Source organism: Saccopteryx bilineata, chromosome 4, assembly GCF_036850765.1.
Source record: "Saccopteryx bilineata isolate mSacBil1 chromosome 4, mSacBil1_pri_phased_curated, whole genome shotgun sequence".
Classification (NCBI taxonomy): Eukaryota; Metazoa; Chordata; class Mammalia; order Chiroptera; family Emballonuridae; genus Saccopteryx; species Saccopteryx bilineata.
In genome coordinates, this window is record NC_089493.1 from 136,209,075 (window position 1) to 136,226,448 (window position 17,374).

Sequence of the window (17,374 nt, forward strand, 5' to 3'; positions counted from 1 at the left end):
AAACCTGTGTCCTCTGCGTCCCAGTCCGACACTGTATCCACTGCACCACCCCTGGTCAGTCTTGACAAATGTTTTCAATGGCCTCAAGAGTGGCCAGTCCTTTTCAGAAGGTTTTCATTTTACTGTGCCCAGCTCTGTCAAAGGAATCACTATCCATGGCAACTATAGCTTTATGAAATGTATTTCTTAAATAATAAGACTTGAAAATTGTAATTTCTCCCTGATGACCCATGGGCTGCAGAATTGTTGTGTAGGAGGCATGGAAACACATTAATCTCATCATACATCTCCATTAGAGTTCCTGGGTGCCCTATTGCATTGTCAGTGAACAGCAATATTTTGAAAGGAATTTTTTTTTCTGAGTAGTAGATCTCAACAGTGGGCTTAAAATAATTCAGTGAACAATGTTGTAAATAGATGTGCTGTCATCTAGGCTTTGTTGTTCCATTTATAGAGCACAGGCAGAGCTGATTTAGGATAATTCTTAAGTACCCTAGAATTTTCACAATGGCAAATGAGCATTGGCTAAAACTTAGTCGCCAGCTGCATTATTTCTAAGAAGCAAGCCTGTCCTTTGAAGCTCTGAAGCCTTAAAGCCAGGCTTGACCTCTGTTCTCTCTAGCTGTTGAAGTCCTAGGTGACATCTTTTCCACTGTAAGGTTGTTTCATTTATACTGAAAAGCTAATAGAGTAGCTACTTTCATTACTTATCTTAGCTAGATCTCCTGGATAACTTGCTGCAGCTTCTACATCAGCATTTTCTGCCTCACCTTGTACTTTTATGTTAAAGAGACAGCTTCTTTCCTTAAGCCTCATGAACCAACCTCTGCTATCTCTTCAAACTTTCCTTCTGCAGCTTCCTCACCTCTCTCAATCATCCTTGAATTAAAGAGAGTTAGGGCCTTGCTCTGGATTAGGCTTTGGCTGAAAGAAATATTGTGGCTGGTTTGATTTTTCTATCTAGATCACTAAAACTTTCTCCATATCAGCTATAGGCTGTTTTTCTTATCATTCATGTGCTCACTGGAGTGGCACTTTCAAGACGTTTTCCTTTGCATTCACAATTTAGCTAACTGGTGCAAGAGGCCTAGCTTTTAGCCTGTCCTGGCTTTCGACAGGCCTTCCTTACTCAGTTTAATTATTTCTAGCTTTTGATTTAAAATGAAAGACGTGGGACTCTTCCTTTCACTTGAACACTCAGAGGCCATTGTAGGGTTATTAATCGGTCTAATTTCAACTTTGTTTTGGCTCAGTAATTAAGGAGGCCCAAGGGGAGGGAGGGAGATGGGGCAGTGGCTGGTTGGAGTAGCTGTCGGGACACACACATTTATCGATCGAGTTTGTTGTCTTATATGGGCGTGGTTCATGGCATCCCAAAAACAATTACAATAGTATCATCAAAGATCACTGATCACAGACCACCATAACAAATATTATGATGAGAAAGTTTGAATTATTGTGAGAGTTACCAAAATATGACACAGATATGAAGTGAGCAAATACTGGTGGAAAAAGCTAATAGACTTGCTTAGTGCAGGGTTGCCAAAAACCTTTAATTTGTAAGAAGCATAATGAAATGAGGTATGCCTGTGTATTAATGTATTCAGTTCAGATTTATCCCTGCAAAATATTTTAATTATTGTGGGAATGGATTCAAGTAAGCCAGTGGGTTTGAAAAAAGACCTGTATTAAAAGCCTGTTTGTGCCCTGGTTTGTTGGCTCAATAGTGGAATGTCGGCCTGGCGTGTGGATGTCCCAGGTTTGATACCCGGTCAGGGCAAATAGGAGAAGCAGCCATCTGCTTCTCCATACCTCCTCATCTTTCTTCCCCTTCTCTCTTTTTCTCTTTCTCTCACCCTCCTACAGCCATGGCTCAGATTGGTTTGAATGCATGGGCCCTGGCCACTGAGGATGGCTTTGTGGAGCCTCTGCTTTAGGTGCTAAAAATAGCTCAGTTGCGAACATGGTCCAAGATGGGCAGAACATTGGCCCCAGATTGGGGTTGCCAGGTGGATCTGGCTGGGGTGCATGCTGTAGTCTGTTTCTCTATTTCCCCTCCTCTCACTTGGAAAAAGAAGGGAAAAAGGCTGTTTATGATAACCTAAGTGACAAATGGAGACCTAAAGCAAGATTGTGTCAGCGAGGATAGAGAGTTATCAAGAGGTTCATTTTGGAAATAGAGTGGACTGAACTTGGTATTGGAAAAGATAAGGGAAAAAGAGGAATGAATCAATGGTGGTACTTTGCTATCTTGTTGTGTAATAATTGCTTTTAGATTGGCGTCATTCACTGGGAGGAACAAGAAAAATTGAGAATTAATGATTTTAGGTGTAGGCATTTTGATTAGAACTATTGGTGGGATAGCCAAGTGAAGATATCTATTATAGGAATTGCCTTTTGACCCAGCCATCCCACTTTTAAGACTATATCCTAAGAATACTAAATCACTGGCTCAAAAGAAGATATGCACCCCTATGTTTATTGCAGCATTGTTTACAATAACCAATATCTGGAAACAGCCCAAGTGTCCATCAGTGGATGAGTGGATTAAAAAGCTGTGGTATATATACACAGTGGAATACTATGTGGCCATGAAAAAGAAGGAAATCTTACCTTTTGCAATCGCATGGACGGACCTGAAGATTATTATGCTAAGTGAAATAAGCCAGGCAGAGAAAGACAAATATCATATGATCTCACTTAGATGTGGAATCTAATGAACAAAGTGAACTGACGAACAGAATAGAGGCAGAGGCGGGGTCACAGGGAGCAGAGGAACAGCTGTCAGAGGGAAGGGGGATGAGGGGATGGAATCAGAGAAGGTGAAGGGATTAGTGAAATTATATATACATAACACGTAGATACAGGCAACAGGACAACAAATCCCAGAGGAAGGGGGGAAGGAGTTGGGGGAGGGGGACAAAAGGGGTGTAGTGAGGGACACAGGGGTGGGGGTTGAGGGTGTTATATTGAGTAGGAAACTTGAATCCATGTTAACAATAAATTAAAATTAATAAAAATTTTAAAAAGAAATATTCATTATAGTTGGTTAGATAGATGTATTGTAGTAGTAACTGCTATAACATAGAAACTAAAGAACATGTAAGATTTTAAAACATTACACCAATCATGTAATAGGAAAAAGAGTATTCCTCATTGGTAAGTAATTTATCTCCAGTGTTTAGAGGTCAAATCTCTCTTGTGTGTGTGAGTGTGACAGAGACAGAGAGAGGGACAGATAGACAGGAAGGGAGAGAAATGAGAAGCATCAATTCTTCTTTGCTGCTCCTTAGTTGTTCATTGATTGCTTTCTCATATGTACCTTGACCAGGGGGCGATAGCAGACCGAGTGACGCCTTGCTCAAGCTGGTGAGCCTTGCTCAAACCAGATGAGCCCGTGCTCAAGCTGTTGACCTCAGGGTTTCTAACCTGGGTCCTCCGCGTCCCAGTCTGACACTGTATCCACTATGCCACCGCCTGGTCAGGCTAGAGGTCAGATTTCTTTCTTTCCTTGGAGTTCTGCCTTCTTTAGCACTATGCTCAGTTGTGTGAGCCTGTGAAGGGAGTAAGTATGGAGAAGGTATGTCTACTTTATAACCACCACAGCTTGAAAGTGACATATATCACTTCTGTTCACATTGCCTTGATGGTAACTAATCATAGGGCTTTCCTTACCCTATAAGGAGATTTGAGAAATGTGGTCCCTAGCTGAACAGCTGCTTCCCAGAGTCTATTTGATATTTTGGAAGAAAGAACACAATTCTTTGTTAGCTGTATCTACCATGTATTTGAGAATCATTAGCATATAAATGATGATTGAAAGCATAAGAGTGAATGAGATGACCTAGACATGTAAAGAATGAGAAGGTTGTTGAGGATGTAATCTAGGGAATGCTGGCTTTAAAGGAGTAGGGGAAAAGAAGTAAATAAAAGAGAATGAGAAAAAAACTTAAGATTGTATTAAACTGAGGTGGGGAAATTCAAAGTATTGTCAGCATCAAATATGCTGCAGGGTAATAAAGATAGTATGGATTGCATTAAATAACAGGAAGGCTTTTGGTGGCCTATGTGAACAGTTTCAGAGGTCAGGAGAGACTCAGAAGTTAAGTCTTTTTTCCTAAGATAAGCAGTGGTTCTCAAATGTCTTGGTCTTAGGGCCCCTTTAAACACTTAGAAATTATTGAGGACCACAGAGAACTTTTGTTTATATTTAGTTACTTTTATTGGTATATACTGTATTAGAAACTAAAAGATAAAATTTCAAAATATTTATTTGGCAATTCATTAAAAAATAATACTAATAATCCCTTTCATGTTAATGTAAATAACATTTATTTTCGACGACAAAAATAAGTTAGAAGAGTGGCATTGTTTTACAGTTTTGCAAATCTCCTAAATGTCTGGCTTACTAGAAAGCAGCCAGATTCTCAAATCGGCTTCTGTATTCAATCTCTTGTGATATGTTGTTTTGGTTGGAGCGTATTAGTAAAAATCCAGTCATAGATATATAGTTGGAATGGGAAGGTCCTCACCGACCCCCTGACAGGGTCACAGGGACTTCCAAGGGGTCTTTGGACCACATTTTAAGAACTGCAGAACTATAGGATTAGATACATAGTGAGGTGAAAGGGTTTTGACTGTGCTTAAATGTTGATGGAAAAGGAGGTTATAAGGAATCGGATGAGGTAAGATATAGAGGTGATACCTGGCCAAGTAAGTTTTTGAAGGTCCTGGTTGATTTAAAAGAATTTGTTTTGGAAGGGGGAGGGAGGGAGGGACATTTCAGGATTTTTCACTGAATGAGTCTCTAGCACATAGTAAGGATTGAATAATGTTATTACAGCTGGCAGGAAGGAGGTAAGGATAGGTGAGAATTTGATTAAATTTAGAGATAGGTTGGTAAATGGAGGTGAGTTCTCTGGTGAATTCTGTGTGTGCACACATAGATAGGTATCTGCAGGTGACTGTGGGATACAAAGTCATATGCTGAGACTAAGGAAGAGACAGGCAGGGAGGAGTTTAAAGAGAGCAGTTAAGTTTTGAAGGGAGAACTGAAGAAAGAGCTGAACAATGAAACGTGGAGGAATTGTTGCATATGTACTATAATTATAAAATTTTTTTGTTATAAAAATAGTAGCAATTTGAAAACTACATTTGTCACTTTTTAAAACAGAAAGACTCTTATTCTATCCTAGGTAAATCTCATAGGTGGCTATTTAGGCTTTCTTGACTTAGAATAACTAACAGGTACCCAGTGGCTTGCTTCCAGGCTGTAATGTCGCTCTTTTTTGTCAAGTCTGTAGTAGTCACTTTTCTTTAGCAGCCAGAAGTCTGGCCCTGACAGGCTGCACTGGTGGCCTGCTTCCTTAGTGGCTGACCCCTGGGTTTAGGTAGTTTGGTTTCTTCTATGATGTTGTAACTTACCATTAGGTTAGAAAAAACTGTTTTTGTACTTATTTTGTCAATGGATTTCTTTTTTGTATTTGCTCTTTGTTGTATGTTGTGTTCTGTTTTTTTCAGCTGCATATTTAGGTGGTTTTCTCTTTACTGCTATTGCAGAAGAATACTGTCATTTTAAAACTGACTTGTTAAAATAAATTTATTTGGCAAATGTCAAATTATATAGATAACATTATTGTGGTTTTTGGCTCTTTAAAAAGGTTGTTTTATATTAGAAAAGATTGAACATTTAAAATGATTTTTACTTTGTATAGTGGAAGCTTATTTTTATTATATATACATTTATTAGTAAAAATGAACAAGAAATTGTTATGTTTGCCATGACCAGAGGGAAATCATCCTGTTTTAAAAAAGAGAAACCAGCAGAAATTTTCTTTTTTAGTTTAAGTTTCTGTTCATATTTGTTGGCCTGCTTTTGTGCTGCCTTCGCTCACCTTTTATCCCTGACGCACTGCAGCTTCTTTAACAGCTCTCTTTCATGTGTATTTTACATTTTTGCCATGTAGGTCTTTCACAGTTCTGCAGCCCCAGGCGGGCATTCTCTGAACAGGGTCCGCTCCGCCTGATCAGGAGTGCTTCTTTCTTTGCAGGTTTGCGATGTGCTGTGTGGGTAGACTAGTTGATATCCCCCAGTGGCTAGAATCTATAATTAAGCTGTGGAAACAAGAGAGTATATATATAAATGCAGTTGGGGAGGGTTTGGTTAAGAAAACATTGCTTAGAAAGTGCAAGAACTTAACCCATTTCTACTGAATATGTTCTTGAAGTTTCCAGAAACTTTATCAGTGTAATTGACATTTTCATGAAATTTCAATGTTTGTCATTTCTTATCTCATTATGTAATAATGATTTTAACTTAGAATTCCAAACCAAATTTTAGTATAAATATCATAATCCAGTTGGAATTTCTAATATGACACTATCTTGTTTCCATGACTGAGTAGCTTTTGTACCATAGTTCACCAATTGCAGAAAATAGCCTATCATATTATTACTGTAGAATATCTGATCTATACTATTTCATAAGAATGATTTCTCTTGGAGCTAAGATTTAGATGAACAAGCACCATTATAATTGCTCTGTGAAAGGCATATATATTTGTTTATATCAATGTAGAGTGTGTTCATGCTTCAATATTCAGGAAGTTTATTCAACTTCTTGTTTTAATATTTTTCTTGAAATGTGAGATATGAACAATATGTATTTATTATAGAAAATTTTGGAAATGTGAAAAATACACAAAAAGCATGTTAACTGTCAGCCAGAAATAACCTCCTTAGTTTTTTAAAAAAACAAAACTAGGATCATACTATTTAAATAATTTTCTTAAGATATTTATTATGTAGAATTTTTGAACATACATTGATAGGCAAAACAGAGTGAACTATCATATACCCATCACTTAGCCCCAGCAGTCATCCTTACTGTTCAGTAGCTTGCTTTTTTCATCAAATATACTGTGAATATCTTGCTATGTCATTGAATATACTTCTGGAATACTTATTTTAGTTATTAACCTTGCTTTTTTAGATATTATATTTTCATACTATATGTCAAATCATTAGATAGATTTCAAAGCTTGTTCAACTGAATAATAGCTCTTGGTGTTGGGTTGTGACATGCTTTAGAAAAACTAAAGGAATGCAATGAGATGAGCATGATTGAATTTGCTGTTTAAAAGAAACAGCGTCATCCTGAATAGCAATATACATTATAACTAACAGTTTTTTTCTTGATTCACAGTTCACAGCAACCCAATGGACATGCCAGGAAGAGAGCTGAATGAGGACAGAGACAGTGGCATAGCACGCTCTGGTAATGCCAGATTCATGTATTACTCCAGTTTTTCATAAAACCATTAGCTGACATTGATTTTCTTTTTTACCTTTGCCTTTATCTTTTAGTGTTATGTATACAGCTTGTTAGTATTGATGTTACAAGAAAATTGTAGAGACACAGAGAAAAATATTTTAAATTTAAAATATTTTATATTTACTTTTAAATGTGCCTGGTGGAGCATGGCTTGGATGAATGCACATTGGCTTAGGCTTAGCTACTATAAGAAAAGAAGTACCTGTATTGCTCAAGAGACTGCTTAGCCTGACCTGTGGTGGCACAGTAGATAAAGCATCGACCTGGAATGCTGAGGTCGCTGGTTCAAAACCCTGGGCTTGCCCAGTCAAAGCACATAGAGGAAGCAGCTACTATGAATTGATGCTTCTCACTTCTTCCCCCCCCCCCTTTTTCTCTCTCTCCCTCTCTCTCTTCTCTTTAAAAATCAATAAATAAAATAACGAAAATGAGACAGAGAGGGGCTATAGAAAAAAACACATTTGCTTATATCTACTTGCTCCTAACTAGAGTTTAAACTGTCAGACTGTCTCTTTCCCAGAAAGACTTAGGCATTTTGAACTAATGTTATACACATTATTTTTTCAAATATGGATTCTCTTAAAATTTGTATGACAGACTTTTGTTGAAACAAGCTGGAGAGTTAAAAATAAGTGAAGCCCAGATTCTTCCTTAAGGAACAGAGTTTACTGAGAGAACAGTCAGGAAAATCATCTGTCATAGGCAATGGTGCTACATTCTGTGATAGACTTTGCAGAAAGGCTTAGAGCAGCGGTTCTCAACCTGTGGGTCGCGACCCCAGCGGCTTAGAGAAAGGGAACCTGACAGCCTGGGCAAGGGACAGGATGCCTGCCAGTAGTGCTTTATGGAGGGATAATACTTGATGTGTCTTGAAAAATAATGCATTATCCAGGCAGAGGCATGGATAAAGGACATTCCATTTAAAAGGAAAAGTGTTTGTCAGGGGCCAGAGATTAGCATAAGTGAAAGAAGGTGTAATCTTAGGCTTGAGTTATTGCTAGATATGAGAAACTATTTACTGTAGTTATCCATATGTGTTGTCATGTTATGTGGCTCTGCTATCCAAATTAATTACAATTAAATAGAGTATAGACGGAAAGATCAAGCTTTACCATATAGTATAATCCGTAGGTTTGCATTAGAATAACAAGTAGTTTCAAAAAGTTTTTTCAGATGCCTGAACTCCACTCCTGAAGACTGATTTAGCCTAAAGAAAGTTGTAGGCATCCACATTTGATAAACAAAACAACAGGAAAAATTTTAATACCTGATTCTGAGTTGAGAACCACTAGTTGAATATGAAAAGTCTGCATCTTTCAAATAATTTCATCCTTTTCATTTTTTTTTTAATTTTTTATATTTTTAGCAAAAAGGAGAGAAAGACAGGGACAGACAGACAGGAAGGGAGAGAGATGAATAGCATCAACTTGAAGTTGTGGCACTTTAGTTATTCATTGATTGTTTTCTCATATGTGCCTTGATGGGGATGGGGAGTTCCAGCTGAGCCATTGACCCCTTGATTAAGACAGTGACCCTTTGATTAAGCCAGTGACCTTGGGTTCAAGCCAGTGATCTTGGGCTTCAAGCCAGTGGCCATGAGGTCATGTCTATGATCCCACATTCAAGCAGGCAATCCTGCACTCAAGCTGGTTGAGCCTATGCTCAAGCTAGTGACCTCAGGTCTCGAACCTGGGTCCTCAGCATTCCAGGCCAATGCTCTATTCACTGTGCCACTGCCTGGTCAGGCTCATTCTTCTTTTCTAATTGAGTTTGTTATTTTTGTTTTTCAGAACTAATCTAGAGTATATTTCTCTTAATACCTTTGCTTCTATTAATATAGAAATGTAGTTTTTTGTGGCTCAAATTTAATTCTCATCATTTTATCCAACATTTTTGGAAGTGATACATTCACATCTCTGTACTTCATTTTCTTCAAGTCTAAATTGAAGGGCCTGGCTATATTGATCTATAAGGCTTCTTCAAGCTGTTAAGTTTCCATATACTATTTAAGCTGTGTATTTTCCTTTTTACTTAATAGGATTATTTTTAATTTTAGAATTAAGTAAAACATAGCTTTTCCAAATTTAGAGTAGCATTTGATATTTCACTGAAGCCACATTTAGGTTTATTAAATATACCCAGTTTTAAGTCTACAAATTTTACGTACTTATTGATAAAATGTAATTTTCTTTTCAAGAAAGTAGTTTAGAATTAATTCATTGGTAGTTCAGATGTTTGGTACTAAAGCTCTTTCCCTTCATCATTGAATTTGTCAGAGAAACAAATTTTATAATGACAACTTCTTTTTGGCCCTGGTGTCCAAAAATGATATGTAACACGTACCTTTTTATAGATGATATTAACCTCTCTATTTTAGATTGCTTTATAAACTTTCAGTGTGGTTATAATCACAAAGATGAGGATCTAAAAATATTGCCAAACAAAAGCAAGCTCTTAATGTCATTTCCATTATAGATCCAGTGGGAAGAAGGAGAGCATCCATAGCCCAAGGAAAAATAAAGAGTTGTAGCTTTTTGCATCCCAGGCAAAAGACAGGGTTTTGGGGTTATAGCGAAGGGTTTTAGGAAGAGAATAATGTACACAGTTACGGGATTGCATCAGTAATAATCATTATGTTGGAATTGATCTGTCAACCATTAGAATGCTCCAGAGAGCTTGACTACCTAAGCACAAGCAATCCATGGTACCTTTAAATATCATCTTTAAATGACATTTAGACATTTATTTTCAAATATAGCTTTGTTCTTAAAATCCAACTTCTGCATTAAAATTTAATCACACCATATTTTCTTTAAAGACTAAGGGATCAGCTAAGTTAGGGGATAGTTTCCTGGCCAAAGTGATAATGCTTTGTTTCAAAGTAGCCTTTTCTTCTGGGGTGGGGCTGGGAGTAAGGATGTCAAGGGGGATTGTTTCAGAGTTTCTTGCCAACACACTGTTAATATATGACTTTTCTCCTCTGAGACCTTGCTCCAGAAATGATGTTATTAAGTGAAAATTTTAGAGGCTCATGAAGCAAAATAGAAAATTTGAGTCACCACTGTTAAATTTGTTAAAAAGAAAGTTGTCCTTTTGCTTATTTATTAATTGGCATATATTATACGTGTTCTTATTCTGACTTAACAGCATCTCTCAGCAGCTTGCTTATTACACCGTTTCCTTCACCAAACTCCTCACTTACCCGAAGTTGTGCCAGCAGCTACCAGAGACGTTGGCGACGCAGCCAAACAACAAGTTTGGAGAATGGGGTATTTCCTAGATGGTAAGTTGGAACGTTCAATTTACATAAACGGGATTGTTTGTTTAATTTTTATTTATTTATTTATTTTTTACAGAGACAGAGTGAGTCAGAGAGAGGGATAGACAGGGACAGACAGACAGGAATGGAGAGAGATGAGAAGCATCAATCATTAGTTTTTCATTGCGCATTGCAACATCTTAGTTGTTCATTGATTGCTTTCTCATATGTGCCTTGACCGCAGGCTTTCAGCAGACTGAGTAACCCCTTGCTGGAGCCAGTGACCTTGGGTTCAAGCTGGTGGGGCTTTTCCTCAAACCAGATGAGCCCTCACACAAGCTGGCGACCTCAGGGTCTTGAAACTGGGTCCTCTGCATCCCAGTTCGACGCTCTATCCACTGCGCCACCGCCTGATCAGGCATAAACGGGATTGAATAGCTCCTTAAACACAATTTTATTTGGTTTTTCTTTTAGAGACTGGACTTGCATTTATGTACTTTAAGTTTGGACTTAAAACTTTTTAAATATATTGCATTATTTTTAATTGTGATAAAATATGCATAACAAAATTTACCATTTTAACTATTATTAGGTATGTATAGTACAGTGGCATTGAGTACCTTCATATTGTTGTGGAACTATTCACATCCAGAACTGATCTCCCCAAACTGAAACTCTGTACCATTAAACAACAATTACTCCCCATCCTTCCTCCTCCTAGTCCCTGCAGTCATCATTCTATTTTTTGTCTCTATGAATTTGACTTCTCTAGATAACTCATGTAAGTGGAATCATACATTATTTGTCATTTTTTTTGTCTGGCTTATTTCACTTAGCATTTTGTCAAGGTTTATTTATATTGTAGCATGAATCAAAATTTCATTCTGTTGTTTTCAATTTTAAAATTTATTTATTTTTTAATTTTTTTAATGACAAGAGGGGAGGCAGAAACAGACTCCTACATGAGCCCCAACCAGGATCCACCTGGCAAGCCCACTAGGAGGCGATGCTCTGCCCATCTGGGGCTCTTTCTCCGTTGCACCCAGAGCTATTTTAGCACCAGAGGCGGAGGCCATGGAGACATCCATCCTCAGTGCCTGGGGCCAACTCGCTCTAATCGAGCCATGGCTGCAGGAGGATAGAAGAAGGAGGGACTAATAGGGAGGAGGGGTGGAGAAGCAAATGAGCGCTTCTCCTGTGTACCCTGACTAGGAATTGAACCCGGGACATCCACACACCAGGTTGATGCTCTACCATGGAGCCAACTGGAGAGGGCGTCATTCTGTTTTATGGCTGAATAATTGTCCATTGTGTGTGTGTGTGTGTATATATATACCTCATTTATTTCATTTATATTCATCTGTTGATGGGCATTTGGATTGTTTCTACCTTTTGGCTATTGTGGATAATACTGTTATGAACATTGGTCTATAAAATACCAGTTCAAGTCCCTGCTTCCAATTCTTTTGGGTCTATACTCAGAAGTGAAATTACTGGATTATATAGTCTGTATTTACAGACTATATAATCCAGTAATTATATATATAATTATATATAAATACAGAAATAAATTCTGTATTTAAGTTTTCAAGTAGTCATATATTGTCTACAGTGGCTACACCCTTTTACATTTCCACCAGAAATGCACAAGAGTTCTAATTTCACCACATTATTACCAATTGTTTTTTGGGTGTTTTTTTTTTTTTTTATGATAGCCGTCCATCCTAATGGCTGTGAAGTGGTATCTCATTGTGGTTTTTATTTGCATCTTTGTAATGGCTAGTGGTGTTACGCATGTTTTCATGTGCTTATTGACCATGTGTATGTCTTCTTCGGAGAAATGTCTACTAGAGTGTTTTGTCCATTTTTAAGTCAGGTTATTTTGTTTTGTTTTTGGTGTCTATGTTTTTGTTGTTGAGTTGTCAAATTATTTACATATTCTAGATATCAGCCCCTTACCAGACAAATGCTTTGCAAATATTTTCTCCCGTTCTATAGGTTGGTTGACTTTCAGTCTATTGATACTATCCTTTGATGCACAGCAGTTTTTAATTTTTGTGTAGTTCAATTTATCTCTTTATTTTTCTTTTTTAATTTTTTTTTATTTTTTGTAGTTTTCTGAAGTTAGAAGCGGGGAGGCAGTCAGACAGACTCCCGCATGCACCCTACTGGGATCCACCTGGCATGCCCACCAGGGGGCTATGCTCTGGCCATCTGGGGCATTCCTCTGTTGCGGCTGGAGCCATTCTAGCACCTAAGGCGGAGGCCATGGAGCCATCCTCAGCACCTGGGCCAACTTTTCTCCAATGGAGCCTTGGCTGTGGGAGGGGAAGAGAGAGACAGAGAGGAAGGAGAGGGGGAGGGGTGGAGAAGCAGATGGGCGCTTCTCCTGTGTGCCCTGACTGGGAACTGAACCCAGGACTTCCACATGCTGGACCGACACTCTACCACTAAGCCAAACTGGCCAGGGCCTCTTTATTTTTCTTTTGTTGCCTGTGCTTTTGGTGTCATATCCAAGAAATCATTGTCAAATCCAGTGTCATAAAGCTTTCACCCAGTGCTTTCTTTTAAGGTTTCTATAGTTTTAACTCTTCCACTAGGACTTTGACCCATATGTTGCATGTATTCATATTTCAATTTTGTCTGTTTCTGTTTTGGCAAGTTAATTCATTCTTGAAAGATTGTTTTTTAGTCTCTGTTAAGTATAGCTATAGATAATGAAGCTTCTCCTATACTCACTCCCTTTGTTTCTTTATCTTTGATTTTACTCCTGGAATCAAAAGAAGACACAAGTACATTCTAGAGCAGTGAAGAGATTATATCAGACTCATCTTTAAACCTTAAAATTCAGGCATATTTTGGTTGTTATTAGTTGGAATTATCTCTATTTTTTAGTGACTTTTAATTGAGTCAAAGTGTTTTTAATATGATTCAATTAAAATATAAAAATTTGACCAGGAAATAATAGTCAGTAGATTTCTTGAAGAGATTTACAATTGATATGTTTTTAGATTTACCTGATAAAACATTGGAAGACCTTTAGATTGCCTACATTTAGTTAGCAAGAAGATTGAATTGAAAGTTTGATGATTTTTACATACTTTTAATAAAAATTTATTTTTAAGGTCTATAGAAGAAAGCTTTAATCTCTCAGATGAAAGCTGTGGTCCTAACCCAGGAATTGTGAGAAAAAAGAAGATTGCAATTGGGGTAATCTTTTCATTATCCAAAGATGAAGATGAAAATAACAAATTTAATGAATTCTTCTTTTCACATTTTCCTCTCTTTGAAAGCCACATGAACAAGTTAAAGAGTGCAATAGAACAGGTAAGCATAGTTATGTTATTGCTTTGTTTATATCCCTTTTTTTTTACTTATTTTTTTATTAAGCATTGTGTTTATATTTTTATTTGACTCAAAAATTAGCAGACAGTGTGAAGACACCCTACCAAATGCTATGGGAAATTCAAAATAAACCTCAACTCTAAGGAGCTTATTTCCTAATTAAAGATCTAAGGCCAAAAAAAAGAAAAAAGATCTAAGGCCATTTGTCTATTCAATCAATAAATATTTGAGGGCCCATATGCAGCAGGCACTATTCTAGGAACTAAAGATACAATGTGAATCACTCCTGACCTCATGGAATAGCAAATAAACAAATATATAAACAATCTAGAAGGGAATATATGCTGTGGAGAAAACTAAAAAGAAAGATTTATAAGGAATGATGGATGGAAAGATTGGTAATTTTTAGGGCCAGTCTGGAAGGCTCCTGATAAAATGACATATGGTCTAGAAATATGAAGGAAGTGAGCTACAACTATCTGACAGAATAATGTTGCAGGAGAAGAGGTCTTATGTCAGGAGTAAGCCTGATGCTTAAGCAACAGGAAGGAGACCCAAGTGGCTGGGTTAAAAATAAGACAAAATAATGTAGGGCTTTATAGGATACCATTGTAAGAGCATTGGCATTTACCCTTAAGAAAATGGGAGACTATTGGCTCCTGATAAAATGGCATCTGGTCCAGAAATATGAAGAAAGTAAGCCACACCAATCTGGGAGAAGAATGTTCCTCAGAATGTTTTGAGTGGAGGAATGACATTTATGAAGCTCATTCTTAATACTGGTGGAGAATAGATTTCTCGGAGCAAAGGTGGATGTTGTAGGACCAGTTAGGAGGCTGTTGGGATAATCTGAGTGAGAGATGATGGATATGCAAACCAATTTAGTGGTAAAATTGCTGAGAAGTGGTTGGGTTCTGGATCTATTTTGAAAATAGAGCTAATGAGTTAGCTGATGGGCTGAATTTGGGTGTTAAGAGAAAGAGCAATAGATTTTCATTTGAGCAATAAGAAGGATGGACTTGTCAATACTAAAGTGGGGAAACTATGGATGGAACTGGTTTGGTAGATGAAGATCAAGAGTTTGAGATGCCTCCTTGGACATCTAAGTGGTTTTTATGAATCTAGAGTTTAATGAAAAGGTCCAGGCTGCACAATCACCTGTGTAGAGATAGTATTTAAAGCTGTGAAACTGGCCTGACCTGTAGTGGTGCAGTAGATCAAATGTCGATTTGGAATGCTGAGGTCTGAGTTCGCCAGTTTGAAAGCCTGGGCTTGCCCAGTCAAGGCACATACGAGAAGCAGCTACTATGAGTTGATGCTTCCCTCCCCTCCCATCCCTTCCCCTCCCCCTTCTCTCTAAAACAATAAATAAAATCTTAGAAACAAAAAGGCTTGAACCTGATTGAGGGAGAGAAGAGAAGCAGAGATTCTAGGCCTAAGTTGAGGAGCATTTGAGGAGCAGAGACTGAGGATTGGCCATTCTAGTAGGAAGAAAAACAAGAGGACTCTTTTTTGGGGGGATCCAAGTGAAGAAAGTGTTATAATTTTTTTTGAGTGATCAATTGCTGCTGCTAATGTACACAATAAATTTATATAAGTTAAGAAAATTGTGAATTCTAGATAGAACATAAGGATAACTAAAAGAGAACAAGCCAAGTTCTTTTTTTAGGAGTTTATAAGAAATAAAAGTGACTTCCTATTGGGAAGGTGTTTCATCTGGACTGCATCTTAAAGAATATCTAAGAAAATTGGATATAGCAGAATAGCAAGAAAAATTGATACCTTTGCCACCCAAAGATTAACATTAACATTTTGCTAGAAGTCTTGTCCAGGCTATTTCTATGCATATGGTACTTTTGCTTGACTGGGATTGTGCTCTGTTCATATTGCTTTAATTATATGCCTATTTAAAAAATTCATTATTGTAACATACACATTTCTCATGTCATTATTAATAATACTTAAATATATATTAGTCTCTTTCCTTAGTTTAAGTAACAATTTTTCTGTTAGGCCATTTCTACTTTCTCACAATGTAATTAACATTGGTGACTTTTAGATTATTTTTTAGAAGAAATTCTCAGAAGTTGAACCAGTGAATCAGTTGGTATAACTAAAGTTCTTCACCCCTGTAACAATGTGCAAAGAGGGGATGGCTGGAAGAGTTAATGGATACAGATCTCAGAGAATCTAGAATGCTTGCAAGAAATTTTTGACTTTTTAAAAACTTGTTCCATTTAGTTGTTCCATTTAGTTGTTCCATTTAGTTGTGCATTCATTGCTTCTCATATGTGCCCTGAGCTGGGATCGAACCCTCAACTTCATTGTATACCGGAACGATGCTTTATCGCCACCTGGCCAGGATTGACTTTGTTTTTAAGGCTGTCTCTGAATTGTGCTTTAGGAAGATTAATTTGGCAGCATGTTTAAAAGAGACTAGAATAAGAGGCCAGAGATGGGAAGACCAATTAGAATGATTTAGAAAGCAGAGGATGCATTTCTATAACTTAGTAGTGACCAAAAATTGTTTGCCTCTAGAGGAAACAGTGATACTAATTATTCACATTTAATCTGTCAAAAGGTAAATAGATCACTAGCAGTACTTTTTTTATAGAACAAATGAGTAAAAAGACCATTTTTGCTTCTTCAAAAGTTAGACATTGGTGACATTTTCTTCTGTTGGCTGCTGTCCTTTTTTGTACTCTGTTGTTGCCAAAGTCAATACACACAAATTTCTTTGTGGCTGAACTGACATTTTGAGTTACAGGGGGAAGCGTTTAAGCTTTTTATAAAACTTGAAATATTTAGGCGCTATAGAATTCATTGATGATGACTTGTCAAATGTTTAAATGCTCTGACATCTGTAACCTAAAGTATACATACTTATAGTTCTTTGAATATTTAAGATAATATTTCATTTTTTATTAAAGCTGAAACATAGAGCTGAATGAATAAATACTTTAACATAAATGTATAGACTTAATTTTAAAAGTTCTACAATTGTTAATTAGTAGTGGAATATAATAAATAGACCATTCAAAGAAGTTATCATCTAGGGCCAGTTTTCAAACTTTTTTTTAAATGAAAAGTTATTTTTGTTTCTGGGCACTTTGGGAATTTTTTTGAATTTTGTGCTACCTTTTCAGATCTATAATTTTATTGCTGGTAAAATTAAGGAACAATACTGCTCAGTTCTATCTAAAAAAGCTTACTTCTTTAAAAATTGGGAGTCTTTCAACAGATTGAAACACATATAGTAATTTTCACTTTTACCCAATAAAGGTTTTTATGTTCATTAACATGATTTCTGGCCTGAAGAAGTTTGACCTTCTCTTAAATGTGTGTTTAAAATTTTTTTAAAATTTGTGATTACATAAGTAATGCAGAATTACATTTTCTTTTAAAAATACACAAAATTGCAGAGTTTTGTTTTTATA

At 36.9% G+C, this 17,374-nt stretch overlaps 1 protein-coding gene across 2 annotated transcripts in view; it reads left to right on the forward strand.

Annotated features, from left to right (window-relative positions):
- Positions 1-17,374, forward strand: part of FNIP1 (folliculin interacting protein 1) — a 195,481-nt gene that overhangs the window by 124,602 nt on the left and 53,505 nt on the right. Inside the window, exons 7-10 of one of the 2 annotated variants that reach the window (XM_066278448.1) lie at positions 5,967-6,050; positions 7,205-7,276; positions 10,481-10,616; positions 13,718-13,919. In XM_066278448.1, the coding sequence (XP_066134545.1) occupies positions 5,967-6,050; positions 7,205-7,276; positions 10,481-10,616; positions 13,718-13,919 (494 nt within the window). The remainder of the gene's footprint in view (positions 1-5,966; positions 6,051-7,204; positions 7,277-10,480; positions 10,617-13,717; positions 13,920-17,374) is intronic. The other variant, XM_066278449.1, reaches the window with a different exon arrangement.